The sequence below is a fragment of the Amblyraja radiata genome, chromosome 20 (genome assembly GCF_010909765.2).
Source record: "Amblyraja radiata isolate CabotCenter1 chromosome 20, sAmbRad1.1.pri, whole genome shotgun sequence".
NCBI classification, from domain to species: domain Eukaryota; kingdom Metazoa; phylum Chordata; class Chondrichthyes; order Rajiformes; family Rajidae; genus Amblyraja; species Amblyraja radiata.
The window spans coordinates 42,197,284-42,218,289 of record NC_045975.1 but is presented as its reverse complement, the minus strand read 5'-3'; the positions used below and the strand labels follow the sequence as shown (position 1 = coordinate 42,218,289).

The 21,006-nt window shown below is 44.3% G+C and overlaps 1 protein-coding gene across 1 annotated transcript in view; it reads left to right on the top strand.

Moving 5' to 3' along the window:
* LOC116984349 (ethanolamine kinase 1-like) overlaps positions 1-13,707 on the top strand; it is a 331,741-nt gene extending 318,034 nt beyond the window's left edge. Inside the window, exon 8 of the mRNA XM_033038497.1 lies at positions 13,412-13,707. Coding sequence (XP_032894388.1) covers positions 13,412-13,484 — 73 coding nt within the window. The 3' untranslated portion in view covers positions 13,485-13,707. The remainder of the gene's footprint in view (positions 1-13,411) is intronic.
* Positions 13,708-21,006: the final 7,299 nt, after the last annotated feature.

Sequence of the window (21,006 nt, the reverse complement as noted above, 5' to 3'; positions counted from 1 at the left end):
AATGCGCTTCATATGATAAGAAGCAGAAAGCTGCCATCAGATGGCAACTGGTCTTGGAGGGCAGTCTCACGTGTTTTGTCATCCCCTTTGAAATGGGGATTTGAGAGTTTTGGTTTAGTTATGTTTCGCCTGGGCAGCACAGTCATTGCTTTCTGATTTTCACACTTCACACTGCTGGGGAATAAAACACCAGCTCTGTTGTCGGCTCCCATTCATCCTCGAGTGGGATATTAGACGCTCATCAACTGCATTGGAACGGCAACTCCTACAACTTACTCCAGGCATGCACCAATTAACCATAAACTGACCATGACCACATCTTTAAGTGGAGTTTAGTTCAGTTTAGTTTATTGTCACATGTACCGAGGTACAGCGAAAAGCTTTTGTTGCATACTCTCTAGTTAGCGGAAAGACAACACAAGCTAAGTGATCATTCTTATCCTTTCTCTTTCTTTCTTCTGCATATGTGATGGCAAATATGAAGAGTGTGCAGATAGGAACACACAAAATGCTGGAGTAACTCAGTTGGTGAGACAGCATCTCTGCAAAAAAGGAATGGGCGACGTTTCGGGTCGAGACCCTTCTTCAGACTGACCTCACCCGCTGAGTTACTCCAGCATTTCGATTTAAACCAGCATCTGCAGTTCTTTCTTACACGTGCAGATGGGAGCTGCAGATGCTGATTTACACAGAAGATAGACACAAAGTGCTGGAGTATCTCAGCAGGTCAGGCATCTTGTTCTGTCCTTTTCTTACCCCCAGTTGCCACCCCTCTACTTTCAGTCTGAAGAAGGGTCCCGATCCAAAACGTCACCCATCCTTTTTCTCCAGAGATGCTCCCAGACTTGCTGAGTTACGCCAACACTTTGTGCCTATCTTTAGATAATACAAAGAGTCTGGTGAAGTATTGTGTTCAGTTCTGGGCACCGTGTTATAGGAAAGGGTGCAGAGAGTTTGATGAGGAGTTTGCCAGGACTCGAGAGCCTGAGCTATCGGGAGAAGTTGAGCAGGCTAGGACTTTATTCCTTGCAGCGCAGGAGGATGAAGGGTGATCTTGTCGAGATGGATTAAATCATGAGGGAAATAGACAAGGTGAATGCACGGAGTCATTTACTCTGTGTAGTGGAATCAAGAACAGAGAACATGGGTTAAAGGTGAGAAGGGAAAGATTTAATAGGAACCTGAAGGGCAACTTCTTCACACAGAAGGTGGTGGTATATGGAAGGAGCTGCCAGAGGAGGTAGTTGAAGCAGATACAATCAGACTGGTGGCAGCAGGGGGGAGAAAGCTGGGAAGGAATGGGGGGAGGGGACAAAGCCCGGCAAGTGATAGGTGGATACAGGTGAGGGGGTTGAGGTTTCATTGACAGATGGGTGGAGTAAATTAGCTACCATTTGCCAGGCTTTGTCCCACCGTCACCCTCTCTTTTCCAGCTTTCATCGCCCCCCCCACCGGCATCAGTCTGAAGAAGGATCCCAACCCAAAACATTGCCTGTCCATTCCTTCCATAGATGCTGCCTGCCCGCTGAGTTCCTCCAGCACTTTGTGTTTTGTTCAAGCTTCCAACATCTGCAGTTGCAAGTTGAACATCTGCAGCTGCAGTTCGGCAGAATATTGAACAGCATTGAACGGAACCTGATTCTGCTGTCGACCAGTCCGGGCAGTTGAAATCAGCAATGGGAAACCCTGACTAATTGTACTCCTTGCCAATTGTTGTAGGACTGGAAGCAGCTAATTCAGCACAGACGTGCAACTTGATCTGGTCTGTTTAGCAAACCAAGCAACTGAATTGTTTTATGCCAATTACTCTCCCTGTTAAGAAGTATCCTATTCCACATTACTTTAACGGTAATCATTGTGGTAGAAAGAAAATTCAAACAGCAGTTTGGGTGTGTTCCCAGACTTGATGTATTTTCATTGTTGTTTTGGCTTCTGTTTCAGTTACATTTTTTTCTTTCATCACCAGAGTCTTGTGTAATTCCACCTCAATCTTCAAATTTATGCTGTTACCAACTTTAAATGGAACAAATATCTCTCAAACTTTAGTGAAGTTGCCACTGATTTCTTGTCTCCTTATGTTTCGTTACAGTGTTAACTAATTTATTTATATGAGGGAATTTAAAGGGTGGTGGGTATGTGGAACGAGCTGCCAAAGGACGTGGTTGAGGCAGGTACTATAACAACGTTTAAAAGACGCTTGGACAGGTACATGGAAACGTGGATGTGGGCTAAAGGCAGGAAAATGGGACTAGTGCCGATGGGGTATGTTGGTCGGCATGGACAAGTTGGGCTGAAAGGCCTTTTTCTGTGCTGTATGCCACTTGACCATCTACCATGAGCTGCCGGAGGAGGTAGTTGAGACAGGCACTATAACAACATTTAAATATTAATATAAAATGTTTAAAATGTTGTTATACTGCCATGGATAGAAAAGGTTCAGAGGGATATGGGCTTAACGTGGGCAAGTGGGACTAGTGTAGATGGGGCATGTTGGGCCATTTTCCACGCTGAATGACTATGACTATGACTCTCAATGTTGGAGTTTGGAACTTTATTGCAACAATCTAGATAGCAAGGTAGTTCCATTAGCCCTTTTCTCATGACTTACACTGGGGTGTGAATGCACAAGTGTTGCCACAACTGATATTTCATCCCATTTTCCATTATGACTATCAATTGGGAGACTCAACAGGAACTTTAATCATTTGGGAGAATCCAACGTAATCCCAACTCTATCCATAGTGATTTTCAATCAGGAGAGTTAAGAGTCATCGCTTCAGACAGCGCGGAAACAGGCCCTTCGGCCCAACTCTTCCATGCCGACCAAGATGCCCCATCTAAGCAAATCCCATTTAGTCCATGTTTGGCCCCCAATCCTCTAACATTTCCAATTAATGTACCTGTACAAATGTATTTTACATGCTGTTATAGTAACTGCCTCAACCACCTCCTCTGGCAATTTGTTCCATATACCCACCTGAGTGAAATGTTGCCCCTTGGGTTCCTATTAAATCTTTCCCCTCTCATCTTACATCTATGTCCTCTCATCTTTGATTCTCCTACCCTGAGTGACAGACTTTCTACAATCACCCTATCTATTCACCTCATGATTTTATACACAAGATCATCCTTCTGCCTATTGCACTCCCAGTCTTATCCTGCCCAACCTCTCCCTATAACTCAGGCCCCTTGAGTCCTGGCAACATCCTTGTAAATCTCAGCGAGTGAGGCAGTATCTATGGAGCGAAGGGAATAGACAATGTTTTGGCTTGAAACCCTTCTTCAGACCCGAAACGTTGCCTTTTTCCTTCGCTCCATAGATGCTGCCTCACCCGCTGAGTTTCTCCAGCATTTTTGTCTACCTTCGATTTTCCAGCATCTGCAGTTCCTTGTAAATCTTCTCTGCACACTTTCCAGATTAATGACATCCTTCCTATAGCAGGGTGGCACGGTGGCGCAGCAGTAGAGTTGCTGCCTTACAGCACCAGAGACCCAGGTTCAATCCTAACTTCGGGTGCCTGTCTGTACGGAGTTTGTACGTTCTCTCTGTGACCTGCGAGGGTTTTCTCCGAGATCTTCGTTTTCCTCCCACACTCCAAATACGTACAGGTTTGTAGGTTAATTGGCTTGGTAAAAATGTAAATTGTCCCCAGTGTGTGTAGGGCAGTGTTAGTGTGCGGGGATCGCTGGTCTGTGTGGATTAGATAGGCCGAAGGGCCTGTTCCCGTGCTGTATGTCTAAACTAAACTAAACTAAACTAAAAACTGAACACAATACTCCAAATGATGCCTCATCAACCTATTGTACAACTGTAACATAATGTCCCAACTTCCATACTCAATACCCTGACTGATTGAAGTCAATGTGTCAAAAACCCTCTTGAGACCACCCTATCTACCTATGACACCAATTTCAGGGAACTGTGTACCTGACAGATTCTTGTTGACTTTATTCCCCTAAATCACTTCCCATTCCTGGCTCCCCCTATTTCCTCTCATTCCCATCCAACCTCATTAACTCTGCTGCCTGACATCAATTGTACATGGTGCATCTTCACAATTGGGGCCATTCAGATACAATGTGGTACCGCTCTGGTCTGTACAGCTGAGTTCCACACTGGAAAGTACACTTTATCAACAGAACAATCAGATAACTAAAGATCTGCTCAGACTGCTGCCTGGAAACAGCCCGATATAAATAAACTGAAGGTCAGTTCACAACAGATCATCAGGTTCAAATCACTTCCTGAATCACAGAGTCATGTTACACAAATCCACGCACATTTGCAAATCGTTCATTTCTCAATGACTCTGGGAACAAGGAACTGCAGATGCTGGTTTATACAAAAGGACATAAAGTGCTGGAGTAACTCAGCGGGCCAGGCAGCATCTCTGGAAAACATAGAGTCATGTAGAGTGGAAAGTTATACAGTGGAAACTTGCCCACTGCGACCAAGATGTCCCACCTACGCTAGTCGCACCTGGCTGCGTTTGACCCATATCCCTCCAAACATGTCCTATCCATCTACCTTTATTTCTTAAACGTAGCTATAGTCCCTGCAACTACCTCCTCCAGCAACTCATTCTGTAAATTGCTCGTTCTAAGCTTCCCCCAGTCTAGTTTCAGTCATAAACGCTGAATCAAGCACTTGAACAACTAATCTTTATTTTGACAAAACACAATTACAGTTCAACTACTGTACCTAACCACAGCGGGTTCGATCCTCGTATCTGCCTGATCAAGCCCTCTAGGCCTCGCTCAAACAGAGACACTCCAGAAGTTCACGCAGTCCCAAGCGCTCTCCCAGAAGATCGACGCTGGACCTCGTGGTAGCGGACTTTTATGGGTTCCGGGACCTTGAGAGGCGGAACCACATGGGGGTGGTCTCTGAATAATCCAATTACCGATATCGATTAACCCCGTACATAACAGACATTTCCCTAACCCAATAATACAGCAGCTCAATACATTGTATTCAAACAGGACTTCTCAAGGAAGCCAACTTAGAAACATTTACCCTGATCTGCAAGAAATCCAGACAAGGCTCAATACCTCACCCAATCAACACTCGGCAAAGTAGATCTCTGCAACATTATTTACAATTATTTACAAGGTGTATGTCTGGTTTGTAGCCATCCAATCCATTCTATGCATTTTGCACCTAATTGACAGGGTCTGCAGATGTTCTTATTCTTTTCTTGGAACTTGTATCTAGGCTCTAGACACACTGGCACCTCTCCGCAGTTTGCCCCAGTTCTGCAGAGAGCAATTCCAAATTGGCCAAATCCCCCAGCAGCCCTGAAGCTTTTACACAATTTTAAAGTCCTGGCCTCTCCAATTTGGCCAGGATTAACACTCCTTCCTTTTTATCATATATGATAACCCACCATTTATGATAACCAAATAGTTCAATAATCATCTAACCAGATATACATATGTGTGTATATTACATTTCCCATCTATCAGCAACACAAGATGATGATGTTTCTTCCCAGAATCTTGCCAAGCGTCCCGAGTTTTCATGGGCATAACAATTTCCATCCGATGAGTCTTCACCTCCCGAGTTTTTGTGAGCGCGAATTCACTCCATCCGTGTTGCTGCCCATTCTTCCATCCCTTTCCATAGTCAAACCTAAAACCTAAAATTCCTGAAAAACCTGGGACAAAGCAAGTTACCATCATGCACCCATGCTCTCCCATACATTCACTATAGTTCTGCAATACTTTTCGAGCCTATTATATTACTGTATCCCTATTCATATTCTGTTCCCTAATATACTCTCTAATATCCTAGGATCAACCCTTATCAGCCTTCTTCATACTCACACAATGTTATAATATGTATATCTGATGATGGGTCCTCATATAAATTTCACCTGGTTTCAGTCCAGATTTCCCTACAGGCATGACTCTAATTTAAAGCAAACCATGATAAATATTTCAATTTAATCAAATTCAGTCTCAGCCTTCAATTTACTATTTCAAATTTCAGTGTCCATCTCATCCTTCTCATTCCACAGCATTGTAGCCGATAATACAATTCCATTCCAATTCCTGTGGAGTTCCCAGCTGTTCAAATTTAAACAATCAATTTCCATATGCTGTCAATTTTATCAAAAATCCAATCAAGACTGCCAAATCCAGGGACAATTTCTTGCCACCTTGATAATAGAAGCCGCTTTATCATCAAGGGTCAAACAATTCAAATCCATCGGTCAAATATTCTCAATACCTATTGTTCAAGTTACTAAGTCTTCCTACAGTACCTCTTCTTAGTTATGTATATCTCCTCACTATGGTAACTCGTTACTGTGTTGATTCTCTACTATGTTGACTCTTTACTCTATTGGCTTTGTTCTCTGTTTAGGGGTTCTTGCTTGTACTAGTTCGTAACTACTGAATAACTTAAAGGAAAGTCCTGCTGCTCACAGTTCCTCTTTTGACCATTTCCAATTCCAACCCCAATTTCAATTTCAATTCTCATTTTAATTTTCAATTTTAAGTCCAATTTTAATTCCGATTTTAATTTCAACTCTCAAATTCCCTAAGTAATGCCATGTTACCAGATCTTCCCAATTTCCATCCTTCTTGATGTCCTTTGAACAATCCTTCCCATCTTTGTCTGCCTTTCTGGGGGTGAGATAATAACAATATCAATTAATAATAAAACTCCAATTATTCCTAAGCCAGATTCCACAAGTCTATTCCAAATCTCAAAATTTAAAGTCCCTCCAATTCATTACCATACAATTTTGAGACCGAATCCAAAATGTATACATTTATTTCTAATAACCATAATTTGGATGCAAATTAGGTATTTTACTCCAAACCACAGAGGAATATTTTTTATTCGGTTAGTCCTTTAAAGTGGGATTTGTCCCAGAAGTCGTTATGTCGTCGGTGTCGTTTCTTTCAAAGATGATTAGGGTTCTTTACTCTCCTTCCTTTTCCTTCTCCAATAGTTAGCTGATATTAAAGTTGGGCACTAGGGTAGTCTTCTTCTTCTTCTTTTCTGATGTTAGTTTCAATTACCAGGGAGTAGGGATACTGAGGAGCAGCTTGCTCTGTCTGCTGGCCTTCCAAGATATGTCTTAAAGGGGCAGGACAGTATCAGTTTTGCTGACTTCTGCCCGTTCTTACGGGGTCTGTGCATTCTTTTATCTCACTCCCCAAAAATATGTTGTCGACATACTGTCCCGCAGGCACAAACTCAGTAACACATTAATATAATATCTTCTTCCCCCACTCCCGTACCTCCTGCACAGTAAGTGTTTCTTCTCTCCCTAGTGCCAGTTCCATTCCTTAGTTGCCATCCCTTATCATGCCAGCTACTATGTTTCCCTGTCTTGCTTCTTCCTTTCAGTGAGGGTTTCTTGAGAATTGGACTCTATTTATCTCCTACTTGGAAGGGGTAGTGTTCTTTCTGATTTATAGTGCTGTTTCTCGGGTCATGTGATGACGCCTTTAATTATAATAGATGGTATTGCGGTTAACTGGCAGGTTAGGGCGAACAAAATAGGTTGGATTGCCAAAATGTCCCTGCCCCCTGATCTCCCTGCCAGTGTCCTAGTCCTCTACCTTCGGGGTCCCAAGGGTACCTCTCGGAATCCACTGGTTTCTGTAACCCCGTGGCCTTCTCCGCCCCCTTCCTTCTCGATAGTACTCCATCACAGGACATGACCGACTCCAATGTCCTAGTCCTCCACAGCTGTAACACAGATCAGGCCGGATCACTCTATAACCTCTCCAGCCAAACCGAGGAAAGGTCAGTTCCCTGAATGGAAGGGAATCCAGGCCTTGACGTCTTCTTCCACCTTATCCTCTTCTGTCCTTATTTATTTTACTTGAACCTTTTATCTCTGGGCTGCCGTTGAACCTTGCTGCCTTAAAGTCTGAACGTCTGTGGTCTGGGGGACATTTATACCTAATGCTGGCATCTTCCTACAAACACACTGTCTATGGGAAGTCCATTTCAAATTCCCTTCATCGGTGAATTGCTCCAACATAATGGTATTATCCATGTCCGGATCAATCCATCCATATTCTCCTCCTATCTCACTCTCTGCAAAGCTATTCGTTCTATCTCAGTAATTCAAGAAGGATTCCTTCACCCTCCGCTACTGGAGTTCTTAATTAATTCCGGCACCCATGTCAACGGACTTCCTTCTAGCTCCTTGATCTCCCCTACTGTCCTCCACTTGTGGGGCAATCATAGGAGCTAGAAGATCTCTCCCCGATTTCTCTACTTCAGATTTGAATTTTTGACGATCATTTCTATATAGTTTATTTCTATTACAGATTTTAGTCCACCCAATGGCCAAAGTTATTTTCTTAAGACTGCAATTAATTCCCCCGATAATCCTCTCAGGCTGTCACCTTCCTGTGGAAGCTTCTCCCAAATTATTCTTATCGGGCTTCCTAATTTGTTTGATCGGTCCTTCTCTCAGACATTCGCCATTCTCGGAACAATGGTCACAATACAAATTGCAAAATAAAAGTTCCAGACACAAACACCTCTTCCAATCACTCCTTGCTCTCAGACTCCAAGGCCAATGGAATCTCTCCCACACAATGGTCAACGTTCTCTCCAATTCACACCTACTCTCCCAATCGCTCCCTTTCAACAGTTACCCAGTCACTCCTTCAATCACTCCTATTCAATTATTCAAACCACTGGCTCGTATTCAGTCTCTCTCAACTCTCTTATCAGTTAAATCACATTCACTCCATTCAATTCCAAACTTTCAAACAAAGGATCTCCGGTGTCTCAATCCAAGTCTAACTCTCAATCGCTGGTAGAGAAAGGTGCTGGAGAACTCAGCGGGTGCAGCAGCATCTATGGAGCGAAGGAAATAGGCAACGTTTCAAGCTGAAACCCTTCTTCAGACTGATGGAGGATCGCTGTCAATCGCTGTCTCTCAAGCAGCAATCTCTCTCTCACTCAATCCACTTTAAGTTGACACAGACAGACAAATCCGAACCACGCTAACAAAACTATAATTAAGAACAAAAATATTCCCCCGATTACCAATAACCCAAGACACAGCCCAATCTAAACTATAAGCATCCAATAAACCTCACCCTAATGAATCTTCCTCGTGGCGCAATTGATCAACGGGATGACTCCTCCCCGGCGCAGCGACTGAAGGAGCGATTGAACCACCCCGATATAGATTCTTACAATACGATCTAAACACATACAAATATTTAACTCAAACACACTCTTACTTCAAGTAACTAAATCCGTAAGCACTCACACAAGCAGCAAAACCAATGACGGTCCACGGACTTAACAAAATCTAAATCTTAACTTTCTAAATCTTAATACACTCCAAGTTTATTTACGTACACAGAATATTTACACGATCCAGATCCGATGATAATACAAAAAGCTAGATTTTTACAATTTACAAAATGATTTAAAGCACTAGCACACAGTTCACGAACACTCAATCTCGATACCACATCACTCTGTTATCACTCAGTGAATCTCTCCCTCTGATACCGAAGATTTTCCCCTTCCTAGGTTACTCTTTGCTGAGGGGTACTGCTCCTTAAATGACTACTTTTCCTCCCGAATGTTTCTATCCCTCTGCTAAGACTGGACTTCTATTGGGGGACTCTATCCCTCCTCTCTAAGTTCGACAGAATTAGGTGTACCCTTCACTATTCGGATTACTTTTCAGCAAGTAACCAGGTTCCCGTCTCTAGTTGCTCTTCGCTATCAGGTACTAGTCAACAATCGACCAGAGGGTTACTATTCACTGTTGATCAGCCGCTATTCGGAATCGATCACGGACATACACCAACTTCGAAGTGCACCAACATGCACCAACCTTTGGAGATGCACCAACTTTTGCATACAGAAATTCGAATTCTACCTTACTGGCAGAGCTTCAATATGAAATTCAGTATTTGTAAATTTGGCTTTGCAAATATAGTCTCGAACTCCTAATTTTTGTGCGTATCTCCCCTCATACGCGGGCACTCAAATCAAACTAAAATTGCCCAGTTGAATTCTTGAATGGACTGGAGTATTCCGGACAATCTATACTCTGTCCACCCAAGCCCAGTACCTTCATGAGATTCCTCGTCCGTCGCACAGGACTCAGATATCTACACACAGACACACCTCTCTGCTGGGCACCGAGGATTCAGCGCCTAGCCGCATCGCGCTGTGAGTTATCGATGCCGATTTTCAGAGCGCACCTTTTCAATTCGCGCTCTCAGCAAAGATCCGATCGATATACGTAGGTCAGACCTGTATTTCAATACCCCACCAATTCGATACCAAATCTAACCTTGGGCCACCCCTCGCCCAATGAAGTGCGTTTGGCTCTCGTTAAAGCAGTCTGCCAACTACGACCAAAGTTGTGGGCCTCGAACCCAGGAAAGGGTCTATAACCCAACCCCAGCAGGGCCTCTAACCCCACCCTAGTTTTATGGGCACCCATCCCAAAGGAGTGCTAGCCAGTGTTTGTTAGACTCTGTTCTAATGATCTCGATTAAACCCTTTCCCAAGCCCGCGAATGATCGATCCGCTCAGACTAACGAAGTGCCGAAAATCAATGCGAAAACCGCACCGTGGGCCCGATTTCTGCACTCGCGATCAAAACAGCTCAACTCCCTTGATTGCAAACTTGTGTTTGGGGGTCTTTTGAGATCCCGGAGGAGCCCCCAATGTAAATTGCTCATTCTAAGCTTCCCCCCAGTCTAGTTTCAGTCAAAAACACTGAATCAAGCATCTGAACAAATAATCTTTATCTTGACAAAACACAATTACAGTTCCCACTACTGTACCTATCCCACCTCGGGTTCGATCCTCGTATCTGCCTGATCAAGCCCTCTAGGCCTCGCTCAAACAGAGACACTCCAGAAGGTCACGCAGTCCCAAGCGCTCTCCCAGAAGATCGACGCTGGACCTCGTGGTAGCGGACTTTTATGTCCAGGGACCTCGCGGGGCCGAACCACATGGGGGTGGTCTCTGAACAATCCAACTACAGATATCGATTAACCCCATACATCACAGACATTTCCCTAACCCAATGATACAGCAGCTCAATACATTGTATTCAAACAGGGCTTCTCAAGGAAGCCAACTTAGAAACATTTGGTTAAGGCAGATTACATTGTGGCATTCGAGAGGGAATTGGGCAGAACAGAGGTGCAGAGGATACAGCCAGAGACCCGGGTTCGATCCCGACCTCGGTGTGTGTGTGTGTGCAGTTTGCACGATGTCCCCGTGACTGCGTTGGTTTCCTCCGGGTGCTCTGGTTTCCTCCCACATGGTTTGCAGGTTAATCGGCCCTCTGCAAATTGCCCCTAGTGTGAAGGGAGTGGATGAGAAAATGGGAATAACATTGAACTAGTGTGAACGGGTGATCGATGGTCAGCGTGGACTCGGTGGACTGAAGGGCTTGTTTCCACACTGTGTCCAAAAAGAACGAAGAAAACAATGAGAAGTAATGTGATTGAGGTGGGAAACAGCTGAGTGTGTAGGCAATGGGTAATAACGCAAAGAAGGTCAACTGTGTAGGGAGGAACTGCAGTTGCTGGTTTATACCAAAGATAGACACTAAATGCCGAAGTAACTCAGCGGGTCAGGCAGCATCTCTGGTGAAAAGAAGTAGGTGACACTTTGGGTCGAAACCTTTCTTCAGACGGAAATATATAGGGGGGGAGGGAGGGGGATCTGGAGGCCAGAACAGGTCAGCACAAATCAGGGCATGCAACATATGACCTCAGGAAGGGTGGAGCCCTTTACAGATAACCCTTTAGGTTTAGTTTAGAGATACAGCGCGGAAACAGGCCCTTCGGCCTTCTGACTCCACGCCGACCAGTGATCCCCGCACACTAACACTATTCTACACACACTAGAGACTTTTACAATTTCACCAAGCCTATTAGCTTAAAAAATCTGTACATCTTCAGATGGAGGAGGAAACCAGAGGACCCGGAGAAAACCCACACGGTCACAGGGAGAACAGGCAAACTCCGTACAGACTGCACCGGTAGGATCGAACCTGGTTCTCAGGGGCTGTAAGGCAGCAACTCTACAGCTGTGCCACCATGCTGCCTTGTTAAACTGCAGCAGGCTAAGTAACTCTGTGGAGCTCCTCGCTAAGTTCCTCCTCTGGAATCTGTGCTGCGTCTCCCTCGGGCCTCTGGAATGTACAAGGGCACTCTGCACCCACATTGGAAATGGCAGCATGGAGGATATGTACAACACTCTGTACATATGGTACCTAAAGAGTAGGGGAGTGCTGAATGTGAAGATGTTTGCTTCAACAAATCCATGCTAGTTCAAGTCTGGGTAATCATCAATTAGCTCCAAAGTTGCAAGCTGAAGCCAGATTGTTCGACAGGTGTGTCTTATTAACGCAGCGCTCACTTAGCGCTTATTTTCACCTTTTCTTCCCCGAAAAAACTGCCTCAGGATTTCATCGTCTTTTCGACACAAGACCCCATTGTGCACATGCCGCAAATGAGAAACTACCATCGCCTTTCAGCACTTTGAATAAACAGATGATAAGGCAAGGAAGTGAAAGGAACTCTGTAGGAAGGAACGGCAGATGCTGGTTTACACCAAAGATAGGCACCAAATGCTGGAGTAACTCAGCAGGTCAGGCAGCATCTCTGGAGTCTTTGGAATATTTGGAGTATGACGTTTTAGGCCGAGACCCTTCTTTAAGCTGAGGCAGTTCAGAGATATGGAAGGGCAAGGTGTAAAAACAACAGATCAAAGCAGTCTGAAGAAGGTTTCTCGATCTGAAACAGATGATAAGTCACCCATTCCTTCTCTCCTGAGATGCTGCCTGTCCCACTGAGTTACTCCAACACTTTGTGTCTATCTTCGATTTCAACCAACATCTGCGGTTCCTTCTTACCGATCAAAGCAGCCAATGATCAAGGAAATATAGAATGGTTCGTTGACAGCTGAGGGGAAGGTGTCAACGAGGCATACAATCGGTAATATTTTAATCAGGAGGATGGTTGGAGAACTGGGATGGGGGAGGGGCAGAGAGAGAGGGAAAGCAACGGTTATTTGAAGTTAGAGAAGTCAATGTTCATACCGCTGGGGTGTAGGCTACCCAAGCGAAATATGAGGTGCTGTTCCTCCAATTTACACTGGGCCTCACTCTGACAATGGAGGAGGCCCAGGACAGAAAGGTCAATGTGGGAATGGGAATGGGAGCTGAAGTGTTGAGCAACTGGGAGATCACGTAGGCTTATGCGGACTGAGCGGAGGTGTTCAGTGAAATGATTGCCGAGCCTGCACGTGGACACTGAGCTCAAGTCCAAGGTTTTGATGTTAACCAGTAGAGCTGGCAGTGTGGATATCCACCCGCTGGATAGACTGAGCAGTAGTGTTCAGCTGTTGCCTGACGATGTACCACATTGTAATCAACAGGTACACAAGAGAACGATTCAAGGAGTACTTCAAGAGGAAGGATGAATTCTTGGCCTTGGAGCTTCCATGTTGATGCCAAGAAAATCTGGAACTCACCCACTGCTGTGGGAAAGATGGAACAGTATGGAGCCAGTTAACACTACTTAAGGAGAGAGTATTATAAGGCTGGTCTACCTACAATCACAAAGCAGATGAAGCAAATGTTCCTCATAATTGAATGTAGATTCACTGGATCAGTAACTATAATAAAAGCAGCCTTCATTACTCTAACTGAATAAAATAGAAATGGTTACAAATCATTGTATTATTTGTATTTTTCATTTATATACATGCTGCATGTCATTAGGCATTGTCCACTCTTATCTTCAATCATATTTTCGTTTCATTTGCAATTTTAAATTGTTTAGTTTAGAGATACAGTATGGAAACAGGCCCTTCGGCCCACCGATTCCACGCCGACCATCGATCACCCATTCACACTAGTTCAGTGTTATCCCACTTTCTCATCCACTCCCTACACACCAGGGACAATTTACAGACGGCCAATTAACCCACAAACCCGCACGTTTTTGTGATGTGGGAGGAAACCGGAGCACCCGGAGGAAACCCACACGGTCACAGGGAGAACATGCAAACTCCACACAGACAGCAACTGATGTCAGGATCGAACACAGTCGTTTCACGCTGTGAGGCAGTGCCTCTACCAGCTGCACCACTGTTATTGACAATGCTTTTGTAGACAAAGAAGTGCCTATAAACACCAAAGATAGACTAAAAATGCTGGAGTACCTCATTGGTCCTGGCAGAATCTCTAGAGAACATAGACCGAGTACCCAATTTTCAAAACGTCACCTATCCATGTTCTCCAAAGATGCTACCTGGTCTGCTGAGTTACTCCAACACTTTGTGTCTACCAATTGAAACTGCGTTCATCTTTTCGTTCAATATTGCCGTGTAGTCATACGTTTTATCACAATTAGTAAATAAATAAATAACTTGGTTTCTAAGTTCTGGAAAAAATTAATAATTGAATATTTGCACTGTTAATCAATTTGTGAAGGAGAAAGATGGATAGCAGGAATAGAATTCTTCATCAGATCAACCTTCAGTTATAGAGTCAACTTGCCCCTTCGGCCCAACTTGCCCATATCGACCAACATGTCCCATCTACACTAGTCCCACCTGCTTGTGTTTGGCCCGTATCCCACTAAATCCGGAAGACACAGCATAATCCGAAGACACAGGATCATTTCTTTCAAAAAGGTAGAAAGATTCTAAGGTGAGTAGGAGGCAACCGTGGCTGACAAGAGAAATTAAGGATAGAATAAAACTAAAAGAAAAGATGTATAACACAGCAAAGAGTAGCCGGAAGCCAGAGGATTGGGAAACTTTCATAGAACAACAGAAGGAAACAAAACGGCAAATACGGGCTGAAAAGATGAAGTATGAAGGGAAGCCGGCCAGGAATATAAAGAAGGACAGTAAAAGCTTCTTTAGATATGTTAAGGGAAAAAGAGTAGCAAAGTCAAATGCGGGTCCCTTGAAGGCAGACAAGGGTGAAATTATTATGGGGAACAAGGAAATGGCTGAAGAGTTGAACAGGTACTTCATATCTGTCTTCACTAAGGAAGACACAAATAATCTCCCAGAAGTACTGGAGGACGGAGGATCTAAAGGGGTCGAGAAACGGAAAGAAATTTTCATTAGGCGAGGATGATAAATCTCCTGGGCCTGATGGACTGCATCCCAGGGTCCTCAGGGAGGTGGCTCTAGAAATAGTGGACGCATTGGTGATCATTTTCCAAAGCTCAATAGATTCAGGATCAGTTCCTGTGGATTGGAGGGTAGCTAATGTTATCCCACTTTTCAAGAAAGGAGCGAGCGAGAAAACGGGGAATTACAGACCAGTTAGTCTGACTTCGGTGGTGGGAAAGATGCTGAAGTCAATTAATAAAGAGGTAATAATGGGGCATTTGGATAGCAGTAAAAGGATTAGTCCAAGTCAGCATGGATTTATGAAAGGGAAATCATGCTTGACTAATCTTCTGGAATTTTTTGAGGATGTGACAAGTAAAATGGATGAAGGGGAGCCAGTGGATGTAGTGTATCTAGACTTTCAGAAAGCCTTTGATAAGGTCCCGACTGGTGACTGAAATTAGAGCACATGGTATTGGGGGTAGGGTGTTGACATGGATAGAAAATTGGTTGGCAGACAGAAAGCAAAGATTAGGAGTGAACGGGTCCTTTTCAGAATGGCAGGCAGTGGCGAGTGGAGTGCCGCAAGGCTCGGTGTTGGGGCGCAACTGTTTACCATATATATTAATGATTTGGAAGAGGGAATTAGGAGCAACACTAGCAAGTTTGTGGATGACACAAAGCTGGATGGCAGTGTGAACTGTGAAGAGGATGTTAGAAGGTTGCAGGGTGACCTGGACAGTTTGAGTGAGTGGGCAGATGCGTGGCAGATGCAGTATAATATAGATAAATGTGATGTTTATTTGGTGGCAAAAACAAAGGGGCAGATTATTATCTCAATGGGGTTAGGTTAGGTAAGGGGGAGGTACAGCGAGTCCTGGATGTCCTTGTACACCGGTCACTGAAAGTTGGCGTGCAGGTACAGCAGGCAGTGAAAAAAGCTAATGGAATGTTGGCCTTCATAACAAGAGGATTTCAGTATAGGAGTAGAGAGGTTTTTCTGCAGTTGTATAGGGCTCTGGTAAGACCACATATGGACTATTGTGTACAGTTTTGGTCTCCTAATTTGAGGAAGACATCCTTGTGATTGAGGCAGTGCAGCGTAGGTTCACGAGATTGATCCCTGGCATGGCGGGGCTGTCATATGAGGAAAGATTGAAAAAACTAGGCTTGTATTCACTGGAGTTTAGAAGGATGAGGGTGGATCTTACAGAAACATAAAATAGTAAGATTAAACGAGAACTTACCAGTTTGAAGTTTGATCTGTATTTTATGAGGAGTTACGATGAGGGATTACGTGAAGAACCCGCTCAGCACGCATGCGCGGCATACTTCAAAGCAGTGGTGTGGAATCACAGATAGACACAGTTATTGAAGTAAACATAGTAAAGATAAGGAGACATCAGTTTATGAATTTGACCCATATTATTGAGGGTGGGAGCGGAGGGCACGTAATCCCTCATCGTAACTCCTCATAAAATACAGATCAAACTTCAAACTGGTAAGTTCTTGTTTAATCTTACTATTTTACTTCGGAGTCACGTGAGTGATTCCGTGAAGATTTCAAAGCTCTGTGATTTCAAACCGTGTAACAGTTATTACTACATCACTGCCGAAGTCTTTGAGGGAGGAAGTGTGTTATTGTAATCAACCAATGAATCTGTTTGTAGAAAAACACAATGGTATTTTTTAACAATAACAACAAAGAAATTAAATTGTTCCCCTGGGCTTAAATTAAATATTTGCAGTCTGGAAAATCTTTCCTGCAAATAAAACAGGTTTTGCCAACGGCTTATTATAAAATTTCTGAACGGTCTTTCCCCCCACCATCCTGCTGTAGCCAGGATGTGGTTTATAGGCACGTCCATTCTTTTAGCCGTCGACGTGGATGCTGCCCTGGTGGAATGAACTTTGAACGTGTTAGTTTTTATCCCAGCAGCTTTTAGCACCTGCTTGAGCCATCCCGAAATGGCTCGTCACCCGACCATAAGGTTTTTTAAGTTCAAGTTCAAGTTCAAGTGAGTTTATTGTCATGTGTCCCTGTATAGGACAATGAAATTCTTGCTTTGCTTAAGCACACAGAAAATAGTAGGCATTTACTACAAGACAGATAAATGTGTCCATATACCATGATATAAATATATACACATATGACTGACCCACAAGGCTTTTCATCTCCCTCGAATATTTTGGTTGGGTCTATGTAGGATAATAGGGTCATGGCACATAACCGTGGTTCTGGCGGGTAAGCCCGGAATTCCACGACTGGATTAGGTGTTCCTGGTCTGCTCTGTTTGATAATTCCCTGGATAACGACAGAGATCTGGTCTGGAGCTGTGAGCATGGTGTCCAGTCGCAATAGGTGTAGTGACTGGACCCTCTGTGCAGCTACAAGTGCCATCAACATGAGTGTTTTGAGCATAGATGGTTTCAGGTTGAGGGATCTGGCTGGTGGGCATCCCCTGAGGTATGTTAGGACCACACTGACATCCCATATATGGGTGTACCTTGGTCTAGGGGTTTAGAGGTGTAAATACCCTTCATTAGTTTGACCACCAGCTGGTGGGACCCCATGGCCTGTTGTCCTGGAGCTTGTTTTAAATAGACAGGCAGGGCACTTCTAGCTGTGTTGATGGCTCTGTAGCTGAGTCCTTCATCGTGGTGAAGGTTCGCCAGGAATTCCACTATGTTGGTAACTGTAGCGGTTGAGTAGGTGGTCCCTGTATCCAAGCAGTACTTCTCCCATTTTTTGATGCTGGACAAGTGCTGTTTTTTAGTGGATGTTCGGAGGGATGCTGACATGGTGTCGACGGTTTGTTCTGATAATCCCAGTCCCAGAAGTGGTTTGTGCAGAATCTGCAACCCAGGAGTTTGATTTTTTCATGGCACGGGTGGCTTGTGCCCGACACTGGGTGTTAATAACTCTGGGTCACTGGGGAATACCATCGGAGTTTCAACAACCATGTCATGGAGTATTGGGAACCATGGCTGCGTAGGCCAGTCGGGTACTATCAAAATACCTGAAGCAGAGTCCATTTGTATTGTGCGTAGTCCCCGACTGATGAGGCAGAAGGGAGGAAATGCATAGAAGAAGAATTTCCCCAATCCAGCGCGAACGCATCTACCGCTGCTGCCTCAGGGTCTGGTTCCCAAGCGACATAAATAGGTACCTGGTGATGTAGCCTTGATGCAAATAAATCGATATCTGGCGTGCCATATTGCTTGATAACTTTTGTGAAATTTTTGGGGGGTTTTTAACATCTATTCGATGTTGTCATTAAATTTATGTGACCTGGTGTCTGCCACTGTATTTAACTTACCTGGCAGGTAAGTTACTGATAGTCAAATATGTCTTTGGACACACCATTGCCAAATTGTGTTGACCAACCTGTTGCATGATACCGATTTTATGCCGCCCATATGGTTAATGTAGGCCACCACCGTAGTATTATCTATTTATAACCGTACATGCAAGTGATGCATATTTATGCATATGGTTTTAAACCATAAAAGTCACCCAAACATCTCTAGATAATTAATGCCCAGTGTAAGTGGTAACGATGATTCTGGGTTAGTCCATCTACTACTTGTGCTGGATATAAAGTTAGTTGCTCCCCAGTCTTGAACACTGGCATCTGTTTGGATAACTGACGTAGGGTTAGTGATGATAATAGTCTGAAACTATGTCAAACGTTTTTGCCCACCAATGTCGTTCTGATATTACTTCAGTGGGTAACTTCATGAAACGATCATAATGACCTGTATGTCGTTTTTGGTACAAAGGTCCGAATTATGTAGCTGGAAATGCTGCTACCATTATCCCAATTACTCTGTTACTTGTCGAGTAGTTGGTAGTTTGTTGACCATTAAATTGTTGCATGATTATGCCAATTCAACTATGTTGTCTCTTGGCAATGTTACAGTCACGTAGACTGAATTAATTGTGAAGCCCAAGTAGTCCATGATAGTGGATGGCTTCAACTTAGATTTATCTGGATGTAAGATAACCCCAGGGTTTCGAATAACTGTTTGGTAGCTGAACAGCTAACATAGTCAAATTCATGGTCTTGCCTACCATTTAGGATCATCAAGATATGCCATGACAATATGTTTTTGTCTTCTGAATATTGCCAGAGCTGGTTTTAGTGTCTGGGTGACACTCTTGGGCTGATGTGAGCCCATTGGGTAACGCTTTAAACTGCTATAGCTGCCCCATCCAGATAAATTTCAGGTATCTGCGATGATCCTTGTGAATGGTACTAAATAGTAAACATCTTTAAGATGAATGCTTGCCATGAAGTATCCTTTGGAATTTAGTTGTTTGGCAGTAACAACCGGTTCCATTTTGAAATGTATATACTTAACCAACATATTTAGTGAAGTTAAGTCAATGATGATGCGACATCCACCATCTTTTTTGGGTTTAGTGAATATATTTGATACGAATTGCAAGGGTTCAGGTTTTCCAATGATACCCTTTGTAATTATTCTCACCAGTTCAGCTTGTCCCTCTTGTTTCTTTAACGGAGAGGGGAAAATACCCTCTGGGGTGAGTGTTGACCTGGTGGCAATTTTTCTAATATGAATTGTATTCACTAATGCCATTGAGTATATACTGATCACTCGTGATAGACTCCCATGTGTTAGTATTACTCTATATACTGGTAGGAAACAGACCCACCTACCTCCATGGTTATGGGTATTCTTCTGTTTCCTGCTGGTCCAACGAGTGTTGCACGTCGTCTGACGTGGCGGTGAGGTTGGGGGGTGGCACATTTTCCATGGGGTCCGCTCTGGGCCCTGGTCTAAAGAAGACTTTCGGTGATAGAATGCGGACCCCGAGCTTTCATCAGTCCCATATGGTAGACGTTGACTGATGGATGCGATGGGGTGCTGCTGCGTAGGAATTACTGTTTTTGGTTACTCGTCCCGGCCCTGCCCTCATGAGCCGAAAGTTTTGTAAAACCTCTTGCATGTCCTTCATATGCTTTGTGAGGTTTTTGCCAAAGAGCAGTGGGTCTGGCTCAGTGGCTGGGGTATGCACAACCCCGCAATGCAGGATTTTATGGCAGGTCTTATGACTTGTCGGGGTAGCGGACCGCCCGGTAAGCGGTCCTACCGCCTTGTTGCTGCCCCCGCGAGATGAAACGCTCCTCCGTGGAGTCGAGCGTGGGGTAGGTCTGTGCAGGCGGCTGTCTTTCCTCCCATGCGGGTGGAAAGACGTCCCATCCGATAAGTCGGAGCCACCAGCCGGACGCCTCCGTGGCGTTACTTCCAGCCCGCTGCTGAGGTGCTAGCGGGCTGGGCTCGGCGCGGTGTCGGGATAGCGGAGCGCTGGGTTAGCACCTTGATGCTGCCCCCGCGATGGAAAACGCTCCTCACGTGACTCCGAAGTAAAATTATAAAAGGACTGGACAAGCTAGATGCAGGAAAAATGTTTCCAATGTTGGGTGAGTCCAGAACCAGGGGCCACAGTCTTAGAGTAAAGGGGAGGCCATTTAAGACTGAGGTGAGAAAAAACTTTTTCACCCAGAGAATTGCGAATTTGTGGAATTCCCTGCCACAGAGGGTAGTGGAGGCCAAATCACTGGATGGATTTAAGAGAGAATTAGATAGAGATCTAGGGGCTAGTGGAATCAAGGCATATGGGGAGAAGGCAGGCACGGGTTATTGATTGGGGATGATCAGCCATGATCGCAATGAATGGCGGTGCTGGCTCGGAGGGCTCGAAGGGCCGAATGGCCTACTCCTGCACCTATTTTATATGTTTCTATGTAAAATCTTTCCTATCCATGCGTCTGTCAAATTGTTTCTTAAACATTGCAATAACCCAGTTCTGACCCATTTGATCTCACAGATTCAGATTGCTAATGTAAATTGATATATTTTACAGCATCACA